The sequence below is a fragment of the Salmo salar genome, chromosome ssa10 (genome assembly GCF_905237065.1).
Source record: "Salmo salar chromosome ssa10, Ssal_v3.1, whole genome shotgun sequence".
Lineage (NCBI taxonomy): Eukaryota > Metazoa > Chordata > Actinopteri > Salmoniformes > Salmonidae > Salmo > Salmo salar.
The window spans coordinates 114,821,286-114,847,261 of NC_059451.1; the positions used below are offsets into that span (position 1 = coordinate 114,821,286).

Consider the following 25,976-nt stretch of genomic DNA (forward strand, 5'->3'; position numbering starts at 1 on the left):
TGGAATGGAGGTCTGGTGTGGAGACTGTGATGGCTCATCAGGAATGGTGCTTCGTCTTCACCGACCCAATAGTGTCCTGTAGTTTAGCAATTGTGCGTAATACCGTTCCTATTCAAGATCATTCCTGAACATCTAGTTAAGGGCATGTTTGGTGCCCTGAAACATTAGAAAGCAATAAGGCATAATTTAGCATATGCTTTATAGATTTGAGTTGAGTTCAAACAACAAGTAGAAAATACCCACTATCTTTCTTGTTGTGTAGCCAGACTGCTGTGTGTTAGTGGTACCATGGTAGAAAATACCCACTATCTTTCTTGTTGTGTAGCCAGACTGCTGTGTGTTAGTGGTACCATGGTAGAAAATATCCACTATCTTTCTTATTGTGTAGCCAGACTGCTGTGTGTTAGTGGTGCCATGGTAGAAAATACCCACTATCTTTCTTGTTGTGTAGCCAGTCTGCTGTGTGTTAGTGGTACCATGGTAGAAAATACCCACTATCTTTCTTGTTGTGTAGCCAGACTGCTGTGTGTTAGTGGTACCATGGTAGAAAATACCCACTATCTTTCTTGTTGTGTAGCCAGACTGCTGTGTGTTAGTGGTACCATGGTAGAAAATATCCACTATCTTTCTTATTGTGTAGCCAGACTGCTGTGTGTTAGTGGTGCCATGGTAGAAAATATCCACTATCTTCCTTGTTGTGTAGCCAGACTGCTGTGTGTTAGTGGTACCATGGTAGAAAATACCCACTATCTTTCTTGTTGTGTAGCCAGACTGCTGTGTGTTAGTGGTACCATGGTAGAAAATATCCACTATCTTTCTTATTGTGTAGCCAGACTGCTGTGTGTTAGTGGTGCCATGGTAGAAAATACCCACTATCTTTCTTGTTGTGTAGCCAGTCTGCTGTGTGTTAGTGGTACCATGGTAGAAAATACCCACTATCTTTCTTGTTGTGTAGCCAGACTGCTGTGTGTTAGTGGTGCCATGGTAGAAAATACCCACTATCTTTCTTGTTGTGTAGCCAGACTGCTGTGTGTTAGTGGTGCCATGGTACTGTCTGGAACATCTGTTGAGCATTAGAACGATCCTATTGGCATCCCTATCATTGAAACAGAATAATGGCATGTAATTGAGGAATTCTCTCTGAACGGGGACGTGTCCAAGTGTCTTATCTTCCTCCCGCTGAGAATGATTACAATAAGCTCAGCTTGGCAACAGATGGAATGTACATACTGTAGCGCACGCGCATGTGTGTGTGTGTGTGTCTCATCTTCACAACAAATTTGTTTTGTTAAATTATCGAACAGTTTACATTCTTATAGCTAGCGTAATCCTATTGATAAGATAAATGCAAACATACTATAGTTTAAGGAAGATAAGTGTCTCATAAAGAGGGGAGGGGAGGAAGAGGAGAGGAGAGGAGGAGGAGGAGGGTATCTTTGGATGTTGACACAACAGGAGAATAAGCTGCCTGTTTGTAGCCTGTTGGTTAGCTAGGCTTTGTGGAGAGAGAGAGAAGTCTAGTGTGTTTTTTGGTATGACCTCTACAGTATTTCAGTAGGATGGTTGTGGTGGAAACCCTGACTGTTGGGATATGACCTGTACAGTATTTCAGTAGGATGGTTGTGGTGGAAACCCTGACTGTTGGGATATGACCTGTACAGTATTTCAGTAGGATGGTTGTGGTGGAAACCCTGACTGTTGGGATATGACCTCTACAGTATTTCAGTAGGATGGTTGTGGTGGAAACCCTGACTGTTGGGATATGACCTGTACAGTATTTCAGTAGGATGGTTGTGGTGGAAACCCTGACTGTTGGATATGACCTTTACAGTATTTCAGTAGGATGGTTGTGGTGGAAACCCTGACTGTTGGGATATGACCTGTACAGTATTTCAGTAGGATGGTTGTGGTGGAAACCCTGACTGTTGGGATATGACCTGTACAGTATTTCAGGAGGATGGTTGTGGTGGAAACCCTGATTGTTGGGATATGACCTGTACAGTATTTCAGTAGGATGGTTGTGGTGGAAACCCTGACTGTTGGGATATGACCTGTACAGTATTTCAGTAGGATGGTTGTGGTGGAAACCCTGACTGTTGGGATATGACCTGTACAGTATTTCAGGAGGATGGTTGTGGTGGAAACCCTGACTGTTGGGATATGACCTGTACAGTATTTCAGTAGGATGGTTGTGGTGGAAACCCTGACTGTTGGGATATGACCTCTACAGTATTTCAGTAGGATGGTTGTGGTGGAAACCCTGACTGTTGGGATATGACCTGTACAGTATTTCAGTAGGATGGTTGTGGTGGAAACCCTGACTGTTGGATATGACCTGTACAGTATTTCAGTAGGATGGTTGTGGTGGAAACCCTGACTGTTGGATATGACCTCTACAGTATTTCAGTAGGATGGTTGTGGTGGAAACCCTGACTGTTGGGATATGACCTGTACAGTATTTCAGTAGGATGGTTGTGGTGGAAACCCTGACTGTTGGGATATGACCTGTACAGTATTTCAGGAGGATGGTTGTGGTGGAAACCCTGACTGTTGGGATATGACCTCTACAGTATTTCAGTAGGATGGTTGTGGTGGAAACCCTGACTGTTGGGATATGACCTGTACAGTATTTCAGTAGGATGGTTGTGGTGGAAACCCTGACTGTTGGGATATGACCTGTACAGTATTTCAGGAGGATGGTTGTGGTGGAAACCCTGACTGTTGGATATGACCTGTACAGTATTTCAGTAGGATGGTTGTGGTGGAAACCCTGACTGTTGGATATGACCTGTACAGTATTTCAGTAGGATGGTTGTGGTGGAAACCCTGACTGTTGGGATATGACCTGTACAGTATTTCAGTAGGATGGTTGTGGTGGAAACCCTGACTGTTGGGATATGACCTGTACAGTATTTCAGTAGGATGGTTGTGGTGGAAACCCTGACTGTTGGATATGACCTGTACAGTATTTCAGTAGGATGGTTGTGGTGGAAACCCTGACTGTTGGGATATGACCTGTACAGTATTTCAGTAGGATGGTTGTGGTGGAAACCCTGACTGTTGGGATATGACCTGTACAGTATTTCAGTAGGATGGTTGTGGTGGAAACCCTGACTGTTGGGATATGACCTGTACAGTATTTCAGTAGGATGGTTGTGGTGGAAACCCTGACTGTTGGGATATGACCTGTACAGTATTTCAGTAGGATGGTTGTGGTGGAAACCCTGACTGTTGGGATATGACCTGTACAGTATTTCAGTAGGATGGTTGTGGTGGAAACCCTGACTGTTGGGATATGACCTGTACAGTATTTCAGTAGGATGGTTGTGGTGGAAACCCTGACTGTTGGGATATGACCTGTACAGTATTTCAGTAGGATGGTTGTGGTGGAAACCCTGACTGTTGGATATGACCTGTACAGTATTTCAGTAGGATGGTTGTGGTGGAAACCCTGACTGTTGGGGAGGGAGGGGAGGGAGAGAGAGAGAAAGAGAGACCGTGCAGGCAGAAGAGAGGAAGGGAGAGAGAAAGAGTGGCTTCACCACCCTTTCTGTTGACTGTATGGGATAGTTGTGTCTCTGGCAGGGCATCAGAGGGGGATCGTTCTAACACTCTGAGCCTGCTGCCTGCTGATGAGGCCCCGGACCAGCCAACCCACACTTCTCTGTCAACACCTGAGCAGCGTAGGATACAGTGGGTACTAGCCAGGGTCTTTGGGCCGAGGATCACTAGGAGAGGGAAGGAGGGAGGGAGGGAGGGAGGGAGGGAAGTAGTCCACAGCGGCAAGATATGTGACCTGTTGCCACAAGAAAAGGGCAACCAGTGAAAAACAAACACCATTGTAAATAAAACCCATATTTATGTTTTTTTTTTTTCTCTTTTGTACTGTAACTATTTGCTCATCGTTGCAACACTGTATATAGACATAATGTGACATTTGAAATGTCTTTATTCTTTTGGAATTTTTTTGTGTAATGTTTACTGTTAATTTTTATTGTTTATTTCACTTTTGTTTATTATCTATTTCACTTGCTTTGTCAATGTAAACATATGTTTCCCATGCCAAAAGTAGCCCCTTAAATTGAATTAAGAGAGAGGGAGAGAGAGAGAGACAGAGAGGAAAAGAAGGACCATCACGTCAGAAATCAGCTCAGAGCGGTCGGGTAGGCTGTTTGAATGTAGTACCTGTCAAAAGTTTGGTTCTAGATAGCACCTTTTTCTCAAAGAGTGTGGTCTTATACCAGTGTTGAGAATGGAAGGGTTAGAAGGATTGTGCCCGGAGAGCCCGTCCTCAAGCACACAGATCACCTTACTGCTGTCTGCATGGCTGGGAGATGTACTACGTTACCCACACAGGGACAACCCAATGCCAAGGGGCCCCGTCCATGAGGACATGTACAGGATGTTACAGTATGTATAAACAGTGTACATATATGTTACTGTATGTGTGAATGGTTCTTCAATGGCATTTTCACACTGCAAATGATCTGAGAGAGGGGAGTGAGAGAGCGGAGAGAGAGAGTGAGAGAGAGAGAGTGAGAGAGAGAGAGAGAGAGCTCTTCTGGGAACAGCATGTGTTCTTTACTCGGAAGACAGCCTCTCAGATTTACTTCAATGGAACAAGAGAACCATTGGTTTTGAAATGATCAAGGATACATAAGAGGCTAGACGAAAGTATGAATGAGATGAGAAAGAAAAAAAAACAAATGTGTCTTTCAATAACAGATAATGATATTGTTGTGCAATAATGTTCAGCTTCACAGTTGTACTCTAGCGTTTGATGAAAGCAGTCAGCCAGTGGAACAACAACATGAAGGGTGTTGATCAGACATGCAGGCGGACGGATAGATAGATAGGAAATTAGTGAGTGGTGTTACAGAGAGGGAGGACAGGACAAGGACATAATAGTACTGGATTGAAGGAACACAGCTGTGTCCCCAGATCCCAATAATGTACACTGTGTTCTCCATCCACCAGTCACAACCTTCGCCTCCCTTCCCCCATTTGTCTCCCCCCTGTTCCTCACCCCCTGACTCCTTCCCCTGTCTGTCTCCCCCCTGCTCTTCAACCTGTCCCCCCTCTCCCTGCACAGCTCTCCCCTGTTCCCCCGCCAGTCACAACCACAACCCCCCCATCTGTCTCCCCCTTCTGTCTCCCCCTTCTCTTCCCCTCTCCCCTTCACACCAGCCACCATTCCATTTACCACGGTAGCACGCTCTCGCTCTCTACGTTCCACCTGACATCTGTCATCAGATGAGGGAAGAAAAGAGAGCTGACTTCAAATGTATCTGACCTTCTCTGATCCTCTCTGACCTTCTGGCCCTCTCTCACCCTCTGGTCCTTGGTCTCCAACTACAGCTCATATCAGCTTTCAGAGGTCAAAAGACCCATTCACAGCTATCACACACTCTCTCTCCAGCAATCATGGTTACAGGAGCTTGACTAAGAACTGATACGGTTACAAATTGGAGTGAATGCATGCTGGTTTGAAAGCAATAACACTGACGGTGGCCTAACAGCCGAAACATCTGCTCTGTCTTGTTGTTTCTTCAATGAATAGACAAATCTAAATATGACTTTTAAACTCTCCTTTTTAAGTGTGGACCCTGTAATGCGTGTTATGTTTTGACATTTTGTTGTTCTGTGTTTCAGCTCTTGTATGAGGAGTGGGCGAGTTACAGTGTATTTTACAAATACCAGCCTATCGGGCTAGTAAGGTGAGGGAAAGTTTCCTATAGTGAAATTGGAACGCTATTTCTGAGATTGCTCTGTTCTTCCTCAATCGCTATCTGGTGAAGGTCTGTTTAGATTGCAATGTCATATTGTGTTATTAATCTTTATATCAAATAAACCTTATTTTTTTCATAATGGAGAAAGTGTTGCACCTAACCGTCTAATGCAATATGTTTTCCTAATGCAGGAAATACTTTATACATATTCTATGTTCTTTTATGTATTTTATTATTATCATGACACAAGGCGAGACCCAGATGCAGAAACAGGAGGCAGATTGTTGGAGTTTAAGGTGTTTAATAATCCAAAAAGGAGTAGGCAAGAGAATGGTCGTGGACAGGTCAAAGGTCAAAACCAGTTCAGAGTCCAATAGGTACCGAAGGGCAGGCAGATTCAAGGTCAGGGCAGGCTAGATGATCAGGCAGGTGGGAAAGTAGTCCAGAGTCAGGCAGGGGTCAAAACCGGGAAGACTAGCAAAAGAGAATAGAAAAGGAGTACGGGGAAAAACACCCTGGTTGACTTGACTAAACATACAAGACGAACTGGCACAGAGAGACAGGAAACACAGGGATAAATACACAGGGGAAAATAAGTGACACCTAGAGGGGGCGGAGACAATCACAGGGACAGGTGAAACAGATCAGAACTATATTGTATGATATTCTATTATTTTGTATTCTATTATATTGTATTCCATTCTATTATATTGTATTCCATTCTATTATATTGTATTCCATTCTATTTGAAAGATGAGATTGCTGTATTGTTTCCTATGCAGGAAGTACTTTGGGGAGAAGATAGGGCTGTACTTTGCGTGGCTGGGGCTGTACACCCAAATGCTGATCCCTGCTTCTCTAGTGGGAGTCATCGTGTTCCTGTACGGCTGTGCCACCGTAGACGACAACATTCCCAGGTTAGCCCCATTCACAGCCAAGGAAATAATCATTGGTTCTAGCCGGCAGTATCATAGGGCATGTCTGCCTGAGGTTACAATTCATACAAGTAATTCACTGTGTGTAAGGTGTCTAAGACCATTGAAATGATTGAAGAAGATCGAATGGAAAGCCAGAGATATAGCTCAAGTAGATGTAGGACCTCATTATGTACACACATCCAATTGACTCACTTCAAATATTGTAACAGACAGCTTTAGGATGTAGAGTGGTTTATAGTGGGATATTTTTTATTTATTTTTGTTTAACCTTTATTTAACTAGGCAAGTCAGTTAAGAACCAATTCTTATTTACAATGACGGCCTACCCCTGCCAAACCCTAACGACGCTGGGCTATTATGAGCCGCCCTATGGGACTCCCAATCACGGCCGGTTGTGATATAGCCTGGAATCGAACCAGGGTATGTAGTGACGCCTCTAGCACTGAGATGCAGTGCCTTTAGACCGCTGTGCCACTCGGGAAGCTTTAAGTTACAGTGGGATATTGTGACAGCTTTAGACTGTAGAGTGGTTTACAGTGGGATATTTTGACAGCTTTCGACTGCAGAGTGGTTTACAGTGGGATATTATGACAACTTTAGACTGTAGAATGGTTTACAGTGGGATATTGTGACAACTTTAGACTGCAGAGTGGTTTACAGTGGGATATTATGACAACTTTAGACTGTAGAATGGTTTACAGTGGGATATTGTGACAGCTTTAGACTGTGGAGTGGTTTACAGTGGGATATTGTGACAACTTTAGACTGTAGAATGGTTTACAGTGGGATATTGTGACAACTTTAGACTGTAGAGTGGTTTACAGTGGGATATTATGACAACTTTACACTGTATAATGGTTTACAGTGGGATATTATGACAGCTTTAGACTGTAGAGTGGTTTGCAGTGGGATATTGTGACAGCGTTAGACTGTAGAATGGTTTACAGTGGGATATTGTGACAGCTTTAGAATGTAGAATAGTTTACAGTGGGATAATAACACACAGTATAAAGAACCGTGCCATGGTAACTAACTAGTGCAAAACTTGTTGCAAGGCCAAAACTAGAACAAGCAGACATTTCCAGTGGCTTGCGAAAGTATTCACCACCCTTGGCATTTTTCCTATTTTGTTGCCTTACATCCTGGAAATAAAATAGATTTTTGGGGGGGTTGTATTATTTACACAACATGCCTACCACTTTGAAGATGCGAAATATTTTTTCTTGTGAAACTAACAAGAAATAAGACAAAAAAACTGAAATCTTGAGCGTGCATAACTATTCACCCCCCCAAAGTCAATACCTTATAGATCCACCTTTTGTAGCAATTAGAGCTGCAAGTCTCTTGGGATATGTCTCTATAAGCTTAGCACATCTAGCCACTGGGGTTTTTGCCCATTCTTCAAGCCAAAACTGCTCCAGCTCCTTCAAATTGGATGGGTTCCGCTGGTGTACAGCAATCTTTAAGTCATACCACAGATTCTCACTTGGATTGAGGTCTGGGCTTTGACTAGGCCATTCCAAGATATGTAAATGTTTCCCCTTAAACCACTTGTGTTGCTTTAGCAGTATGCTTAGGGTCATTGTCCTGCTGGAAGGTGAACCTCCGTCCCAGTCTCAAATCTCTGGAAGCCTGAAACAGGTTTCCCTCAAGAATTTCCCACCATCTATCATTCCTTCAATTCTGACCAGTTTCAAAGTCCCTGCCGAGGAAAAACATCCCCCACAGCATGACGCTGCCACCAACATGCTTCACTGGGGATGATGTTGGTGTGGGAGGTGATGAGGGGTGATGAGGTGTTGGGTTTCTGCCAGACATAGCGTTTTCCTTGATGGCCAAAAAGCTCAATTTTAGTCTCATCTGACCATAGTACCTTCTTCAATATGTTTGGGGAGTCTCTCACATTTGTTTTGGCGAACACCAAACGTATTTGCTTATTTTTTTCTTTAAGCAAAGGCTTTTTTTCTGGCCACACTTCCGTAAAGCCCAGCTTTGTGAAGTGTACGGATTAAAGTGGTCCTATGGACAGATACTCCAATCTGCGCTGTGGAGCTTTGCAGCTCCTTCAGGGTTATCTTTGGTCTCTTTGTTGCCTCTCTGATTAATGCCCTCCTTGCCTGGTCCGGGAGTTTGGGTGGGCAGCCCTCTCTTGGCAGGTTTATTGTGGTGCCATATTCTTTCAATTTTTTTTACATTGGATTTAATGGTGCTCTGTGGGATGTTCAAAGTTTCGGATATTTTTTAATAACCCAACCCTGATCTGTACTTCTCCACAACTTTGTCCCTGACCTGTTTGGAGAGCTCCTTGGTCTTCACGGTGCTGCTTGCTTGGTGGTGCCCCTTGCTTAGTGGGGTTGCAGACTCTGGGGCCTTTCAGAACAGGTGTATATATACTGAGATCATGTGACAGATTAATGTGACACTTAGATTGCACACAGGTGGACTTTATTTAACTAATTATGTGACTTCTGAAGGTAATTGGTTGCGGCAGATCTTATTTAGGGGCTTCATAGCAAAGGGGATGAATACATATGCATCCACCACTTTTCCGTTTATATTTTCTTTTTCAAAAATGTTTTAAACAAGTTATTTTTTTCATTTCACTTCACCAATTTTGACTATTTTCTCTATCCATTACATGAAATCCAAATAAAAATACATTTAAATTACAGGTTGTAATGCAACAATATAGGAAAAACACCAAGGGGGATGAATACTTTTGCAAGGCACTGTAAACGGTTTATATTCACTACTTATTAAGACCATTTATATCTAATACAGTATTTATATAGCCATCACCTACAGTATTTAATATAGCCATCACCTACAGTATTTAATATAGCTATCACCTACAGTATTTAATATAGCCATCACCTACAGTATTTAATATAGCTATCACCTACAGTATTTATATAGCCATCACCTACAGTATTTAATATAGCCATCACCTACAGTATTTAATATAGCCATCACCTACAGTATTTAATATAGCCATCACCTACAGTATTTTATAAAGCCATCACCTACAGTATTTAATATAGCTATCACCTACAGTATTTAATATAGCCATCACCTACAGTATTTAATATAGCCTTCACCTACAGTATTTCATTTAGCCATCACCTACAGTATTTCATTTAGCCATCACCTACAGTATTTAATATAGCCATCACCTACAGTATTTAATATAGCCATCACCTACAGTATTTAATATAGCCATCACCTACAGTATTTAATAAAGCCATCACCTCATTCCCAGTTCAGAATACCTGCCTTGCGCTGTACCTCTGTCCTGTCACTACTCCCTGGCTCGTGACTAACGTCTTAAATCATCTTCACTTCCTGCCAGCATAATTAATACAGTTTAATGAAGTATTTATAATGTAGTCCAGGTCACTCTGCTGCTGCCTGAAGCCTGAAGCCTGAAGCCTGAAGCCTTGCCTGGCTTGGCTTGGCAGTCCACAACTACAAAAAGGAAATGTGTTCCTATATGGAGACAGAAGACAGACAGAAGAGGGGATTTGTGATGTCCAACATCTGGTTGATGTAGATGACAAGAGGAAATGAACATCTCTTATCTCCGTCAGGATAGTTTGACAGACTCTGCTATCTGTGTCCAGATCCTCTGCCATGCTGCTCACAATCCTCCACAGACGTGTGATCTTATTACAGTTAGCCCGACTCACCTGTTATATAAAACAAGAACGGAATATACTTTTAAGATTTGACTTAGCCTTGAGCTCCAGCGATCTACAGTGTGGAGCGTCGGACTCGTGAGACTAGACCTAATTAATCTACATAACCCAGATCCCTGACATTACTGTGTAAATATGTTCATGAATAGTATTTTCAGCGAACATAGAGATTTCTTTCAAAACACTTGTGGGTTGAGGTGCGGGTGTACATTCACCATATTTACATGAATTCAATACCTTGAATGACATATTAAATCTACAGAAGTCACAAGTCACTGTAGCTCAGGGGTTCCCAAACCTTTACTGCATGCAACCCTAAATTGACACTTGAAAATAGTGGGAACCCCACTTGGAAATAGATTATACTCCCTAGTTAACGCTGTGTGTTCATATTCACCACATTTTTGGTCCTTCATAATAACGAGATGAAAGCACATTCCAGTACTGTAAGAGGTCATTAGTTGACACTAAAAGGTTGTATTCTATTCCCATTTAAAGAGATACAAGTTATTCCTTTGTTTGATAAAATAACAGATTTTCATAGGGGAAACGTCTATTTCAGGGCTCCCGAGTGGAGCAGCGGTCGAAGGCACTACATCTCAGTGCTAGAGGCGTCACTACAGACATCCTGGTTCGATTCCAGGCTGTATCACAACCGGCTGTGATTGGGAATCGCATAGGGCGGCGCACAATTGGCCCAGTGTCGTCCGGGTTGGGCCGGTGTAGGCCGTCATTGTAAATAAGAATTTGTTCTTAACTGACCTGCCTAGTAAAATAAGGATTACATTTAAAAAAAGGGGACCCCACATGGGGTGCCAACCCCAAGTTTGGGAGCCACTGCTCTAGCTTGACAGGCTGGCATAGTAACACCCACTGGTGGTACTCAAATCAAATCAAGCTTTATTTATATAGCACATTTCAGACATGGAATACAACGCAATGTCCTTCACAGGATAAAACTAATAAAAAACTATGAAAATCAAAGCTGAAATATCAACAACCATAAGATAAAAAAATTAAGAATGACAAAAAACTGAACAACTAAAAAGCACCCTAATGAAAAGCAAAGCTAAAGAGATGTGTTTTAAGATCTCTTTTAAATTTGTCCACAGTTTCGGCCCCCCTGAGACTCTCTGGCAGGCTATTCCAGAGGCTGGGGGCATAATAACTAAAGGCTGTCTCTCCATGTCTCTTGGTCCTAGGTTTTGGGATAGATAAAGGCCAGGGCCAGAGGACCAGAAGGACCTACTGGGTACATAACTTAAAAGCATGTCTGACATCAAATCAAACTGTATTAGTCACATGCGCCGAATACAACCTTACAGTGAAATGCTTACTTACGAGCCCCTAACCAACAATGCAGTTTAAAAAAAATACAGATAAGAATAAGAGATAAAAGTAACAAGTAATTAAAGAGCATGTATTGGGGTGAACAATCATGTATTGATTTTAAAACCATTAAAATAATCGTAAAATGAATTCTAAAACTCACAGTCAGCCAGTTCAGAGACCTTAAAACCGGTGTAATGTGTGCTCTCCGTCTGGTCTTGGTCAGTACCCATGCTGCAGCGTTCTGTATGTTTTGTAGTTGACCAATGCCATGCTTGGGTAGACCAGACAGGAGAGCATTACAGCAGTCAAGCCTGTTTGTAATAAAACCATGGATGAGTCTCTCTGTATCAGCCTGAGAGAGAAATGGCTGCACCTTGACAATGTTCCTCAGGTGGTAAAAAACTATTTTGGTCGCATTCCTAATGTGTGATTTGAAATTTAGTTCAGAATCTAAAATAACACCTAGGTTTTTATCCGGTATTTTATCTTTATTGCCCGTGAATAAAAATGTGCGGCCAGATTCTCTCTCTGTGCTTTGGCTCCAACAATAAGTACCTCAATCATGATTTAGCTGGAGGAAGTTGTGAGCCATCCAAGTATTTAAATCACTAATACAGTCTAATAATTTATCCGTAGAGATAAAATGAGATAAAGAGGGCTGACTGTATCTCTTTCCTCCCCCATCCCCCTTTTCTACAGCATGGAGATCTGCCACCCCAAGAACAACATCACCATGTGCCCGCTTTGTGACAGAGCCTGTAGTTACTGGAAACTGAAGGAAGCCTGCGGGACGGCCCGGGCCAGCCACCTCTTTGACAACCCTGCCACCGTCTTCTTCTCCATCTTCATGGCCCTCTGGGGTAAGAGGCTGAGGCTTGTCCACACAACAGAACAAAACAGCACAACTTGATTTATTTGTCTCATTTATTTAGCAGGGACAGTACTCAATAATGAACCATCTAGATGATACGGTCAGGCCCTGCGATAGACTCACATCCTGTCCAGGTGGTGTACATGTACATCAGGCTACCTCACATTGCTATGCTCAAAGGTCAGATCAATGCAGTGGGCTGGACAGACCACAATATTGTGACCATAATCATGAACACCAAGGTTCCAAAGAAACCCCCAATCATTGTGGTCAATAGAAAGCAAATAGAAATTGAATCATGTGCAATTTCAAAATGCTTTTTCTGCCATACCCTGGGAGCTGATTTATCTAGAGGATGAAAGAGGCCAGTTGGAGCTCGTCCATCTCCATGGATTGATAATGAACTGGGTGAGGTGTTTTCTCAAAGAAATAGGGCAAAAGTCTTATCAGCCAAGTCTAAAGTAGAAATCGATGAACAGAATTATAGAACACTATGTAATGATGTAGTTAAATTATATCGTAAGAAAAATAACTTTATTTTATAAAAATGCTTTAATTGATTGTTTGGAATACAGTGAAGGGCTTACGTGGTACATCTATCCCATAATACCCATCTAGTGTGGAGGTTGACCGGAGAAAAAAATAAAAAAATAATGACTGAATGATTGAAAACACATTTACTGAGAGATAATGTAAACACCTACTCTTCCAAACAAGCTATCGTCCAATAGATTGATGATCATATTATGGGCATACATTTTCAATGTGATGTGATCCCGGGAAATGCAGGAAGTGAAACCTCAACCTGGGCGCCACTAGCGCTACACTCTTACCAAATAAGCCAAGGAGGAGTTCTCTAAACAACAGGACCAACTCGTCTCACTTATACTCTCTGCTCTTCCTCACTTCCACCTATTTTGTTCTTCCAGATGTTCAGTCTCTCATTTGTCCTCTTTCTTTGTTTCCTTTGTTCATTCATGTGTCCACTATTCTTTCTTTCTTTCCCTCTTTCTGGCTCTTTAATATAGTCTTTCTCTCTTTCTGGCACTCTCTCCTCTATGACTGTCCAGTGGGCCACTCAGGATTGTGGACTATACTGTACAGAGTCTTACTATGTGAACTTTAACAATGTTCTCGTTGCTGGTGTGTTCCTGTTCTGTTCATTGTCACAGTGAGGCTGGGCCTGCGAGGCCTGAGAATCAAGGCAGGAAGCAATAGACTGGAGCACTGTATGAGGGCACAGGTTCAGCCCAGGGATTTATTTGCGGTTTAATTTGCCTGTGTGTGTGTGTGTGTGTGTGTGTGTGTGTGTGTGTGTGTGTGTGTGTGTGTGTGTGTGTGTGTGTGTGTGTGTGTGTGTGTGTGTGTGTGTGTGTGTGTGTGTGACATAATAGGTTTGGATGAGACATTAACGTGTACAGTACTGCATCAGTTCAAGTGTTACAGTATGTTGTGTCTTTGTTATGAAAGGATGATGCAACTGCCGTCCCTCAGTGTTGGAGGTAGGAATTAGTGTTTTACTGCATCTCAACTGGAATACAATATGTTATTCTCAAAGGACATGGACAATCCTTAACAATTAGCCAAAACATGTATTTCTAGTATATTTTTACAGCATCCTCAGGCATTCCATTAATATACTGGGTCACATTCAAGTCTGATGATTACTTTTTTTCAAACTCACAAAAATGCAAACTCCCCATTTAGTTTTAATAGAACAACTTAGTGTGTGAAATATAGAGAATTGAAAGGCCATTTTCAGAACAATTGGAGTAAATATATGAGACATATTTTTGGATAATTGTCAATTTGCCCCCTCTGTCTCTCCTGTCAGAGTCAATGTTATGACGAGAATGCTGTTTTTGTTATCCACAAATGTATATATCAGCATCCCTAATGTAGTTGGATACATGTTGTCATACTAAAATGTTTACTCCACCTGGGTGTTCTCTTTCATTTAATCACTCAATGTTGAGGAGACTAAACTGCGTGGAGTAACCCTGGATTGTAAACTGTCATGGTCAAAACATATTGATGCAACGGTAGCTAAGATGGGGAGAGGTCTGTCCATGTTAAAGCGCTGCTCAGCTTTCTTGACATCACAATCAACTTAACAAGTCGACCAGGCCTTAGTTTTATCCCCCCGGTCAAGTGCCACAAAGAACATTGGCAAATTACAGTTTGCCCAGAACAGAGCAGCACGACTGGTCTTTAAATGTACGCAGAGCGCTATAATATCAATAACATGCATGTCAATTTCTCCTGGCTCAAAGTTGAGGAGAGATTGACTGCATCATACGTCTTTGTGAGAGGTATTGACATTTTGAAATCACCAAACTGTCTGTTCAAACAGCTAACACACAGCTCAGACTCCCATACATTCCCTCAAGACATGCCACCAGAGGTCTCTTCAAAGTCCAGAACAGACTCTGGGAAACGCACAGTACTACACAGAGCCATGACTACATGGAACTCTCTTCCACATCAAGTAACTCAAGCAAGCAGTATAATCTGATAAAAATCATTGTAATGTTGTGGTATATTTTATGTATCCTTTTTTTAACTAGGCAAGTCAGTTATGAACAAATGATGATTTACAATGACAGCCTACTGCAGCCAAACCCTAACCCGGACGACACTGAGGCAATTGTGCGCCGCCCTATGGGACTCCCAATCACGACCAGTTGTGATACAGCCTGGAATCAAACCAGGGACTGTAGTGACGCCTCTAGCACTGAGATGCAGTGCCTTAGACCGCTGCGCCACTTTTTTATATTGAACATTTGTAATATTAGAGTAATGATGTCATAATGTATTGAATGATATAATAATGTCTTGTATGATGTAATGTTTTATTTATGATGTTGTGTTTTGTTGTGATGTAACTGTTTTAACCCTGTTTGGACCCCAAGAAGAGTAGTAGGGGTATACTAATAAATACCCCAAAATACTAATGTCACCACTATAGGAAACTATCTCCCATGTCCCATAGTGGTGATAACGTCTCATTCAGAGAACCAAGGTTAGTCATTGAGTAGTTTATTTTTCACAGCAGCTTGTGGAGCGCCCCGGAGAGAGACTACTCATCAAGTAACCCGAGACACTTTGATGGATGAACATTATATGGATGAAAAATAGAACATGTAGTCGCCCCAGGTGCCTGTCTGCATATAGACTATCCCTGCCACCGTCCCTGCTGTCCCACAAGACTAAAACATACCTGGAATCCAATTCATGTCATCTCTACACAAGCATTGAATTAGCCCCAAATTTAGCTCCTCATCCCTCACACGTGGCAATTGATCATTTTTTCTCATTATACATTTAATAATTGATCGCTGCAATCCTAATTTTAGCACGTTTATTACGCCACACGCACATAATCATCCTGGTCGGGGAACCATAATTGGACTGCCAAGGTAACTGATAAGTCATTTCCACATGCACCTCTCTCGATAATAATAACTTTCTACATAATCTGCTCAATGTTGAAATTTAAACAACTGAATGAAAACAAAGGCTTTATGGAGATGCATGTAATGTAAATCATTACCAAACTGTAATATCTTCAAAGCTACAGTCTTGGATATGAAAAACAACACAGCAGCTCCATCACTTGTTTTGGTATACAGCTGAGGGATGAGGCTTTGGAAATGTAACCCTTCTCAAATTCGTACAAGGCACTCTCGATCCAAGGACTGACAATCTTGTTGATATTGAGGATTATGTTGTTCATGCGTTCAAGGGGCTCTTAACAGAACTCGTAACTGTGTTGGGTTGTGCAGCTGCCATGTTCATGGAGCACTGGAAGAGAAGACAGATGCGTCTCAACTATGAATGGGATCTGACAGGCTTCGAGGAGGAGGAGGTGAGTGCTCTCCCGTTAGAGTCTTGTATTCCACTAGTATTTGTTTGTTAATGGGAGCACCATACTGTGGACTGTCCCAAATAATGCTGAGAGATGATGATGTTTTACAATACTGTTCTTACTGCCCACTAACATTTCCTCCACACAATAGTTTATTATTCATAATTCCATCACTAGCCATGGGAAACTGAATAGAACAGAAAATGGTGTATAACTAGATTCCAGTTCTCTTCAGTGTTGTCTTGTTTGGAGACACAACAATATCTGGCACAGTAGACGGAAATAAATATCATATTTTTTACTTCAAGTCCATTTTCCCAAAAAGATTTAAAGGTTGAGGTATTTTGTAACTATCTTGTCCTCCTTTTTCCCCCGTGGGTATCTACAGGAAGAGCTGAAGGTTTGGAACATTTCATTTTACACAAAATCTATATATTTTTTCCCCTCAATCACCGTCTGGCTTTGCTACCCCCACACTGGCTCTTCTTCCTTAGACTGTCCACGGACACCACCTCGCCCTCCTAAACCACCGCAAACCACCACTACCCATTGAACCACCACTCTTTCTCTGAATGCCCACTAGCGTTGCACAATTCTGCAACTTCCAACCAGGATTGCTGGAAAAACTGGGAATTTTGCAACCCTAATGCCCACTGCTTCTGGCCTGCTCACAGCACCTGTACCATCCTGTCTCCTGTGAGTCGGATGTCAGGATCAGCTCCCCCGCCCACGATCTCCTGGCCTAGCCAGCCCTCTCTCTGGCTCTTTCTGTCTCCCTGACCTATCTCCTCTACAAAGATTCATGCTGCAGGAGACCAGCAGCCACTGCAGCCCTCTAACCATCTCAGTAGAAATAGGGGACCAGCGATTGTAGTCAACTGTAGTCTTTGAAAATATTCTACCTACTCTGTATTGTAGAACTTGGTTTGGCTATATAACCTTCTCACCTCAACACCAAGTGTGTTGTCACAAGGAATCTCCACTTGGGTGGACAGTGACAGCTATATTAAACCCTGCACCTGATGGGAGTATTTTATGAGTGTACCAGTCAGTGTCCATACATTTTTAAGAGCCTCTGTCTCTATTTGCTCCTCAGGACCACCCACGAGCAGAGTACGAGCTCCGAGTCATGCAGAAGTCCCTGAAGAAAGAACACAAGACACAGAAGGTACTGATTGGTTATTATTTTTACTATAGCTATACATTTACATTTTACGTTGCTGGTTTAGTTTTTGTGATTTGATTTGCAGTCTCTTCTTTAGTCCGGATGTTTGGAAAGTGTGTGTCTCTTACACAATGATTAATCCTTTACAGTGGTAGATTGATTGTATGGTATGATACGTATATGATATGGGTCTTAGACTAAAGACTACAGTCCGATGACAGTCCTTTACATGACTAGCGGGTTTCCTCTTCTTGTGATCTTTTTGTTTTGCGGTTCTCCTGGGTTACTGTGTTTATGTCTTCTGACTGTCAGAACCCTACAGAGATAGCAGAAGAAACCACAAACAAATGGAAGCAAACAGTTCAATCTGCCATGGCTGGGCTTCAACTGGTACTTTCAGTGTCCTCACCTCCCATCCACACCTATCCAACACACACTGCACTATAGAGGTCTGCCAAGACAAGCCCTAATCATCCCACTCACCCTGTCGGGTCTAATTTCATGAATAGAGAAGATAGTGCTCTTTTTTTCTGTGAAGCACATGATTGATTATGCACACAACGTTTCCGCAAATACAGTATTTTGGATTAAGCCTGGGACTTGACACGTCAGCTCATTTCACATATTGTAGATAGCACTCTTCCTGAGATCCACCCACACACCTCTGCTCGCCGTCACCTTTTACAGAGCTGATGTTACAACCAATCTCCTCTTCCATTTCTTCTTGACAGTTGTTTGATTGGTTGTTTTTTCTTTCTGTGATTAGATTCTTCAGATCTGATTTTTTTTTTGTAGTGCTAGTGCTTGGTGCATGTTGTAATGTTTTGGTAGTGAGATTGAGCCAGTGTGCTTTGTTTTCTTGTAGTTCCATAGACCAGGGGTCTTCAACCTTTTCCAGCCCAGGGACCACCCTCCTGGAAGAGGGAGCGTAAACTCTAACATTTTCACTAAGAGCAGCTGTTTAACTGTTTAAACAAAGGTTAGCCATGTAAAAAATAATGCCGAAGTCAAAAAAGCTTACCAGTAGCCAGCGGCACAAAGCCTATGAGAGATACTTGAGTGAGTGTAAATAGCTCCAATGAGTGTAGAGAACATTAGGAATTCACATCAGAAAAATTATTTTCTCCTCTTTTCTACTCTAGGTAATTAAAAGTTAGTTTATTCTGTTTTTGCTGCATTGAAATGCTACACTAAAATAAAATACTAATATTTTTTTCGACTTTTTTCTTTTTCTTTTAACAAAAAGTAATGCGGTAATGCGGACCCCCTGCATTACCTCCATGGACCCCTAGGGGGCTGCGGACCCAGGTTGAATACCCCTGCCATAGACAGCATGTTCGCCTGTTCTGTTCCAATTGGTTTCTGGAAGATTATTGACATGGCTGTGTCTACAATGACACCCTATTCCCTATATAGTGCACTAGTTTTGACCAGGGCCCAGGGCTCTGGTCAAAAGTAGCTCACTATTTAGGGAATAGGGTGCTGTTTCAGAGGCAACCATGTTTTGACTGAGATTTGCTGCATAAAGAATGCTGAGAATGACTTAATGAATGCCTGAAAGATAGTGAATGAACTATGAGAACACTACAACTGTCAGTGTATGAAATGTTTATTTCTGTGTTGTGGTCGTGTCAGCATCAAAACACCAGCTTTTCCCCTCTCCATCCATCGCTGTTTGGATTCTTCTGCTCACTGGTCATATTCATTTTCACATACAAACAGTTACAGTACACTTGGCTATAATTGGACAGGTCTGAATATTCTTGCCCCTCTTTTAGACAGAAAAAGAAAAGCTGACGTGCAGAGACCGGTTACCAGCGTACATGACCAACGTAGTCATGATGCTTCTGATGGTGAGTCCAACACATATTAAGATGTAAGCTGCTCAGAAGTATTTTAGATACTTTTATTCAACTGGATTTGAAAGGTGTAGTTTAAACTATCAGTATAAGATGTACTGTAGCAAGACTTTTGGGTTGTAATGCGGTAGAAAAAGTACTTCTCTGTCAATGCCTCAGATTGTTCTCTTGAAATTAATAAATTGTGAGAAGGCTTCTAAAGAGTGTTACAGATGATTCCTAAACAATTGAAGTGACCTTGAAAAAGGACTCCAACCCAAATAAATCAATGGTGACCTTACCATTGCTCCCCGTCTCCTCTCTCCGTTCAGATCGGGGTAACGTTTGCCATAGTGTTCGGAGTTATCCTTTACCGGATATCCACCAAGACAGCGCTGCACATGAGCAACAACCCCACCACGCGGTCCAACGTCCGTCTGACGGTCAAAACCACCGCTGCCATCATCAACCTGGTGGTCATTCTGATCCTAGACGAGGTGTACGGAGCTGTCGCCCGCTGGCTCACTGTCCTCGGTACGTTAGTCTGACAATATAACACACACAGTCTGACAACTTACACACAGAACTGTCTCCCACTGGCTCACCATCCTAGGTATGTGCAACAATGTAATTCAATGTGATAATGTTATAGCACTTTTAAAGAGGGTTCCTACATGTAGCTATCAGCAAGGCTTTTTGTGTTCCTTTTAATCACTGGCATAGATCAGTCTGACGACTTGTGTGAACAACTCCTAGCACAACAGCAGCCAAAGACCCATTACAGTTTTTTTCAATTGCTAAAAGCATCAGTCAATACTGAAGCCACTTTTTCAAAACTCTTCACACAGTCTGCAGTACCAACATGCATCTTGGCCAAACAGTTAATCTCACCTCCAAAACACACTCAAACCACTTCATACATGTCTCAAAATAAGCTTGTTCGACCATAACACTGGCAACAATTCTCACTCAGAAAGCATACATTGTCACTCGTAACACATTGACCTAAAAAACACATTACATAAATTGAATTGATGCATTACATAAATGATGAACTTCTCTTTGAAGTTTGAAAGATTTCACATAAATCAGTATTTCATTATAGAATAAGAATAACACCTTTTCACTTTGACTGTACTAAAGTATATGTAACAAGAATGAATCAGAAATGCAGCAATTTGCTTCAATAGCCTTTATTTTTTCTATATCTTTGCATATAGTAATTTACTTGTGAAAAATAAAGTTGAAACAAAAAACGAATTATAATTATAACAAAAGCATGAATAGTATAATCACTCATACTGTACAGTACTGTGAGGGTTATAGTTCTCCCTCTCTCCTACATTTGGCCACAAGTTCTCATCAACGTCACATCTTATGTCTTCTCTGGCGATGCATCTTGGAAAGTATCTTCTGGAATGTCTAATCCAACCCTTGGCAGTCTTCACGATAAGTGTCTCCACATTCATGGCATCCAGTAAGGACATCTGGTCATGTGGATGGTGGTCATAAACCTTCCACCTCCACGCAGAGAAAAACTCCTCTATGGGGTTTAGGAAGGGGGAGTATGTAGGAAGGAATAGTACTGACATCCTGGGATGTGTAGTAAACCAGTCTGTGACTGCAGCAGAGTGGGGTTGAATCAGAGCCAGGTTGAAGCCAGCTTCCTCCACAAAGATGAATGTATGTGCAGTTTGCCTGGCTTCCATCTCCGTTACTCTAAAATACAGTAAATCCACAGTTTTACAGTACTTGACATTATGCATAGCTGTGTATGTACCCTGTTTGGTTATTGAACAGACATCTGACCTGGACATATTGATACCGGAGTTCTTTCACACATTCACCGTTTCTCAAAGGGTACAGTGTACAACTGCTTCATCCTTATTTTATGTTTCTCTAGGACTCTGGCAATTGTCATTGTGCTGACCGTATTCACATTCCCAAAAGTGATATTGTCTGCCAGCACTCTGTCCCGAATTTCCCACAGTTTTATTACATTGTGGCCAATTATCATGTCAACAATGGCAATTTCCTGCCATCTGATAATGTTCTGCCTCTCCCTCCTGTGGAAGCCAACCTTTGGATCCTACTGAAAAACACAATACAATCAATATATTTCAAAATGTCAGTACATGTAACAATGTGAACATACTGTATTGTACTGTAATATGTAGTTCAATTATCATTGAAGGATGCACATCTCACCTGTTGTTTTGACAGAAAATTCGTACTACTATTAATGCAGATTTGGTTGCACCCTTAAACCAGCCTCTCTCAAAGAGAGACCATGGTTTACAACATGGTCAATAATTGGGGCCCTTGACTCATCAGAGACCACCGCTCTTGGTCTTCCTCTCCTTTGTCCTCCACGCATTCTCCCTCTCACTGCCACTCTTCTTTCCCCACCAACTTGTCTTCTTTGATCCATGTTTCCAAATTTAATCATTACGAAGCCGTCCTCTTTTGTCTGTTTGGTAACGAGACTAAAAACAGGACACTTGGGTAGGCTTTCAGCTGAAATTGCAATCAGCTGTGTTAGGAATTATAAAAAATTCTGCTGAGACTTTCTATGTTTCAATCTGGTTACAGCAGAAATGCACAGCATTTGTCATCCTTCTGTTTGAATGTGTTTTTAACAGTTTTGGAAACAGTGTGTTAGCATTTGCAAACATGTGCTGCAAATCTATAGTAGTGCAGGTGGTGGAGTATGAATGAGAAAAGAGTTAATGGATTTTGGAGAATGTGGTCATTGAATGCATTTTGTGTGAAAACAATGAAAAATGATTCACAGTTTGGTTCACATACACTTCTGTTTTGCAGACTGTGTGAAGAGTTTTGACAATGTGACTTCAGTTTTGACCAATGCATGTTAGCAATTGAAAAAAACTGTAAGTGCATCTTGCATTGACAGTGTGCCAACTTCCCTATTAGCTGTAAGTTACGACAAGCAAGGCTTTTGGGTTCCATTTCCAACAATGTACCAATGTACTGTCTCATCGTGCTACCTACCTTTCAAACCGAATATATCTCCAAAATTGATTTCCTTCTATAACTGATATTTGGTGTACTAAATGCAGTGTAACTTTCTAACACTCCCCTTGCTGTTGTAGGGATTCCGCTATTGTCTTTCAAGTCAACTCTCAAGCAGCAAATGGCATTATAAGTTATTTAATAACATGTGTACATCTACTGTCTGTTTTCTCAGAGGTTCCAAAGACAGACAAGAGCTTTGAGGAGAGATTGATATTCAAAACGTTCATCCTGAAGTTTGTGAATGCCTTTACCCCCATCATATACATAGCATTTTTCAGAGGCAGGTGAGTCCCCACAGTCTTAGTCTTTATCTACTGATCTGTATGAACTTGTTATGTTATGCTATGCTATGTTATGTTATGTTAGATTATATCTTGTTAATATGCTATGCTATGCTATGCTATGCTATGTTATGTTATTTTATGTTGTGTTATGCTATGTTATGTTATTTTATTTTGTGTTATGCTATGTTATGTTAAGTTATGTTAATATGTTATGCTATGCTATGCTATGCTATGCTATGATATGCTATGTTATTTTATTTTGTGTTATGCTATGTTATGTTAAATTATGTTAATATGTTATGCTATGCTATGCTATGATATGCTATGTTATGATATGCTATGTTATGTTATGTAATGCTGTGTTATGTTATGCTATGTTAATTACACAATCTATGTCAGCGAGATGTAGTGGAGTTGTCCTTGGGTATTGCCTCTCCTAACCCTCCATTTTCTTCCTGTGCTCCTACAGGCTTGTTGGTCGACCTGGAAGTTATCTTTATGTGTTTGAGTCGTATCGAATGGAAGAGGTAAACAAACCGTTAGATAGAAGACTCTACATCATGAACAGTCATTTGGATATGCATTCAATATTAGGCATCTGACAGTAAAGGAAGAAAAACAATAATTAATTATTTGTAATTTTATAAATATTCAATTTTCATTAATTTCATCACATTGCCTAATGAACACAATCTTTGAAAATGTTGAAGTGTAGATGAATATGAATTAAACACTGTTAGTTAACCTAGAAACATACATTAGGAGTTCACATATTCAAAATAAATCTGTATTCAAGTCCTACAATTCAAGCAAACACAGGAAAAACAACCTGTGCACTACGATGAACTTTTAAAGAAGATGTCCCTCTTGAGCCGATGACCTACGTTTACAGTGAACTTGGATCTCTGTGAACGTCAGGGAAATTGTCTTTAAAAGTCTATTGCTGTGAGGAAGTCTGGGTTGGATGTGTATTTTGTCATGTTAGTCTGTCTGTAATGGAAGTGTGCTGCAGTACAGAAGGCCTTTAACTGAGTTTCTTCCCCGGCAGTGTGCTCATGGAGGATGTCTGATGGAGTTGTGTATTCAGCTCAGTATCACCATGTTGGGAAAGCAACTCATCCAGAACAATTTATTTGAGATTGGCATTCCGTGAGTACACACACGCACAAAAACACACACAAAAACACACCACTAGTGTCTGTATATCAAGGATTCACATCAGCCTGTAACATACACAGACAATACTTCTCTGTGGTTCTTATCCCTGTCCGACTGTGCCATTGTTTCTGACTATCTCCCTGTGCCTACAGGAAGCTGAAGAAGCTGATAAGGTACATCAAGTCCAAGAGAAGGTCCTTCCAGGAAGAGGAGAGAGAGAAGAAGTTACAGCGCTATGAGACGGACCACTTCCTAGAGCCCTTCGCAGGCCTCACGCCAGAGTACATGGAGATGAGTGAGTCTGTTTGTATGTCTGTCTGTCTGTTTGTCTGTCTGTCTGTCTGTGTGTGTGTGTGTGTGTGTGTGTGTGTGTGTGTGTGTGTGTGTGTGTGTGTGTGTGTGTGTGTGTGTGTGTGTGTGTGTGTGTGTGTGTGTGTGTGTGTGTGGTGAACTGTATGACACTGCTACGGTTCTCTGTGAGACCTTTGGTATACAGCCTCCCCCAATCAGTCAGACTGACCTTTCTCTCAATAGAATGTGATCTTCAACTATGTCACTGTCCAAAAGTCAATATCATGTAAAACTTTATCTGGATATGCATGTCCAGTCCACATTGTCCAGTTGATTTTAAAAGCATCTTTCTCTGCTTTGTATGTTCAGCTTACACCTTGGTTTGACAGCGAGGTAGCAACATCATTTATTTTCATCTTGCACTTTCCTATCAACATATGTGGTGATGGTTGACTGACTTGCCTCTATGTGTGAGTAAAACAACCCGTATGTTGCTATACAGTGACCAGCCCCATATTTTTAGTATGGCAGCTATTTCACACTACACGCCTCTGCCATGGCAACTCCAATGGGCATTGGTCAGTTATAACTGTCTGCCACCACTGTGACATGTGATTTGTCATACATGCGCTTCCTTGTTCCCCGCACTCAGATGTTTCATGTTGAATTGTATCACGTACTAGTGGTTGGAAAATAGCACTGTGATGCTTCGAGATATTATATAACCTTAAAGGTGGAAACATGTAAAGCTGGTTCACCACTGTTAGCACAAGTCGGTCCACCTTCGTTCAAAGACACGTGTCATAACAGAGGTCTGTCATTTCGTTTCAAGGTCAACAGAGTATTATGGTTGTGTCCCGATTCTCCATCCATCTCCAAAAAGAGTGTGTACTTGGACTTGCGCACTTACCCTCATGGATTTCAAATAATTGGACGGGTGTAGGCCTAAGCATTGGCTGGAGAGAGTTTCACTTTCCACCATTGTTAAACAGACAATTACTCACGCATGTCTACTTGTCCGGGACAAGAAAAAAAATGGTCCGACAAGAAGAATATAGATTTGCATTGTCCGGATGGTCAAGTAAAGAAAATCACACAAAAATCACAATATCAAACAATTACTCTGATCACAATTAGATCAGAGTGGTCCCTGGCTGCGATGTGTTGCTGCTCTGTTTTGCAGAGTGAATCAGAGTAGGATTTATATTGCACTGACAGGCAGGGCGGTCTTTCCATCCTCCTCGGTTGCGAGATACACTATTGAGATCAAAGAGCAGACCCGCGTGTAGCCGCATGTGCACATTTGCTGGTATTACTGGCTAATCATTGAGTCATTTGCACAGTTATAGCAAATTTTTTGGTCAGCAAATAGGCTTTGTACTGTCATGAAAATCCTGTAAAATGCACGCTGTGCGCATCAGCTACATGTGTGCCAGTGTGAGTGGGCCAGAGGAGCAAGAGAGGAAACCATGACAACAGGTAGGCCTATAAAATAATAACAACAGACTAACTAGATAGCCAATTCAAACCACATTGTGTACCCTGACTAGTTATCTCGCTAGTTAACTATTTAGCTATCATCATGTCTTAATGTAATTGTCATGTCCGATGTCCTAAAAACTTTCCACTGACACACAGTTGATGAATGGGTGTGTTATTAATTAACCAAAGCTTACTCTGGTGTAAAGTTGTCTCTCCAGCGCAGTAAATCTGACACTGTTAAAAAGCTGGGATTCCCCTCTATTCAACAAAGTCTGACAACTTTGAAATA

At 41.6% G+C, this 25,976-nt stretch overlaps 1 protein-coding gene across 6 annotated transcripts in view; it reads left to right on the top strand.

The window, feature by feature from the left end:
* Positions 1-25,976, top strand: part of LOC106561616 (anoctamin-1) — a 101,257-nt gene that overhangs the window by 60,939 nt on the left and 14,342 nt on the right. For 3 of the 6 annotated variants that reach the window (XM_014125739.2, XM_014125740.2, XM_014125736.2), the window contains 13 exons: positions 5,653-5,717; positions 6,512-6,646; positions 12,394-12,554; positions 16,351-16,433; positions 16,822-16,833; positions 17,530-17,601; positions 17,911-17,988; positions 19,377-19,451; positions 19,769-19,970; positions 22,645-22,756; positions 23,226-23,283; positions 23,805-23,905; positions 24,067-24,209. In XM_014125739.2, coding sequence (XP_013981214.1) covers positions 5,653-5,717; positions 6,512-6,646; positions 12,394-12,554; positions 16,351-16,433; positions 16,822-16,833; positions 17,530-17,601; positions 17,911-17,988; positions 19,377-19,451; positions 19,769-19,970; positions 22,645-22,756; positions 23,226-23,283; positions 23,805-23,905; positions 24,067-24,209 — 1,297 coding nt within the window. The remainder of the gene's footprint in view (positions 1-5,652; positions 5,718-6,511; positions 6,647-12,393; positions 12,555-16,350; positions 16,434-16,821; positions 16,834-17,529; positions 17,602-17,910; positions 17,989-19,376; positions 19,452-19,768; positions 19,971-22,644; positions 22,757-23,225; positions 23,284-23,804; positions 23,906-24,066; positions 24,210-25,976) is intronic. The other 3 variants (XM_014125741.2, XM_014125737.2, XM_014125742.2) reach the window with 3 other exon arrangements.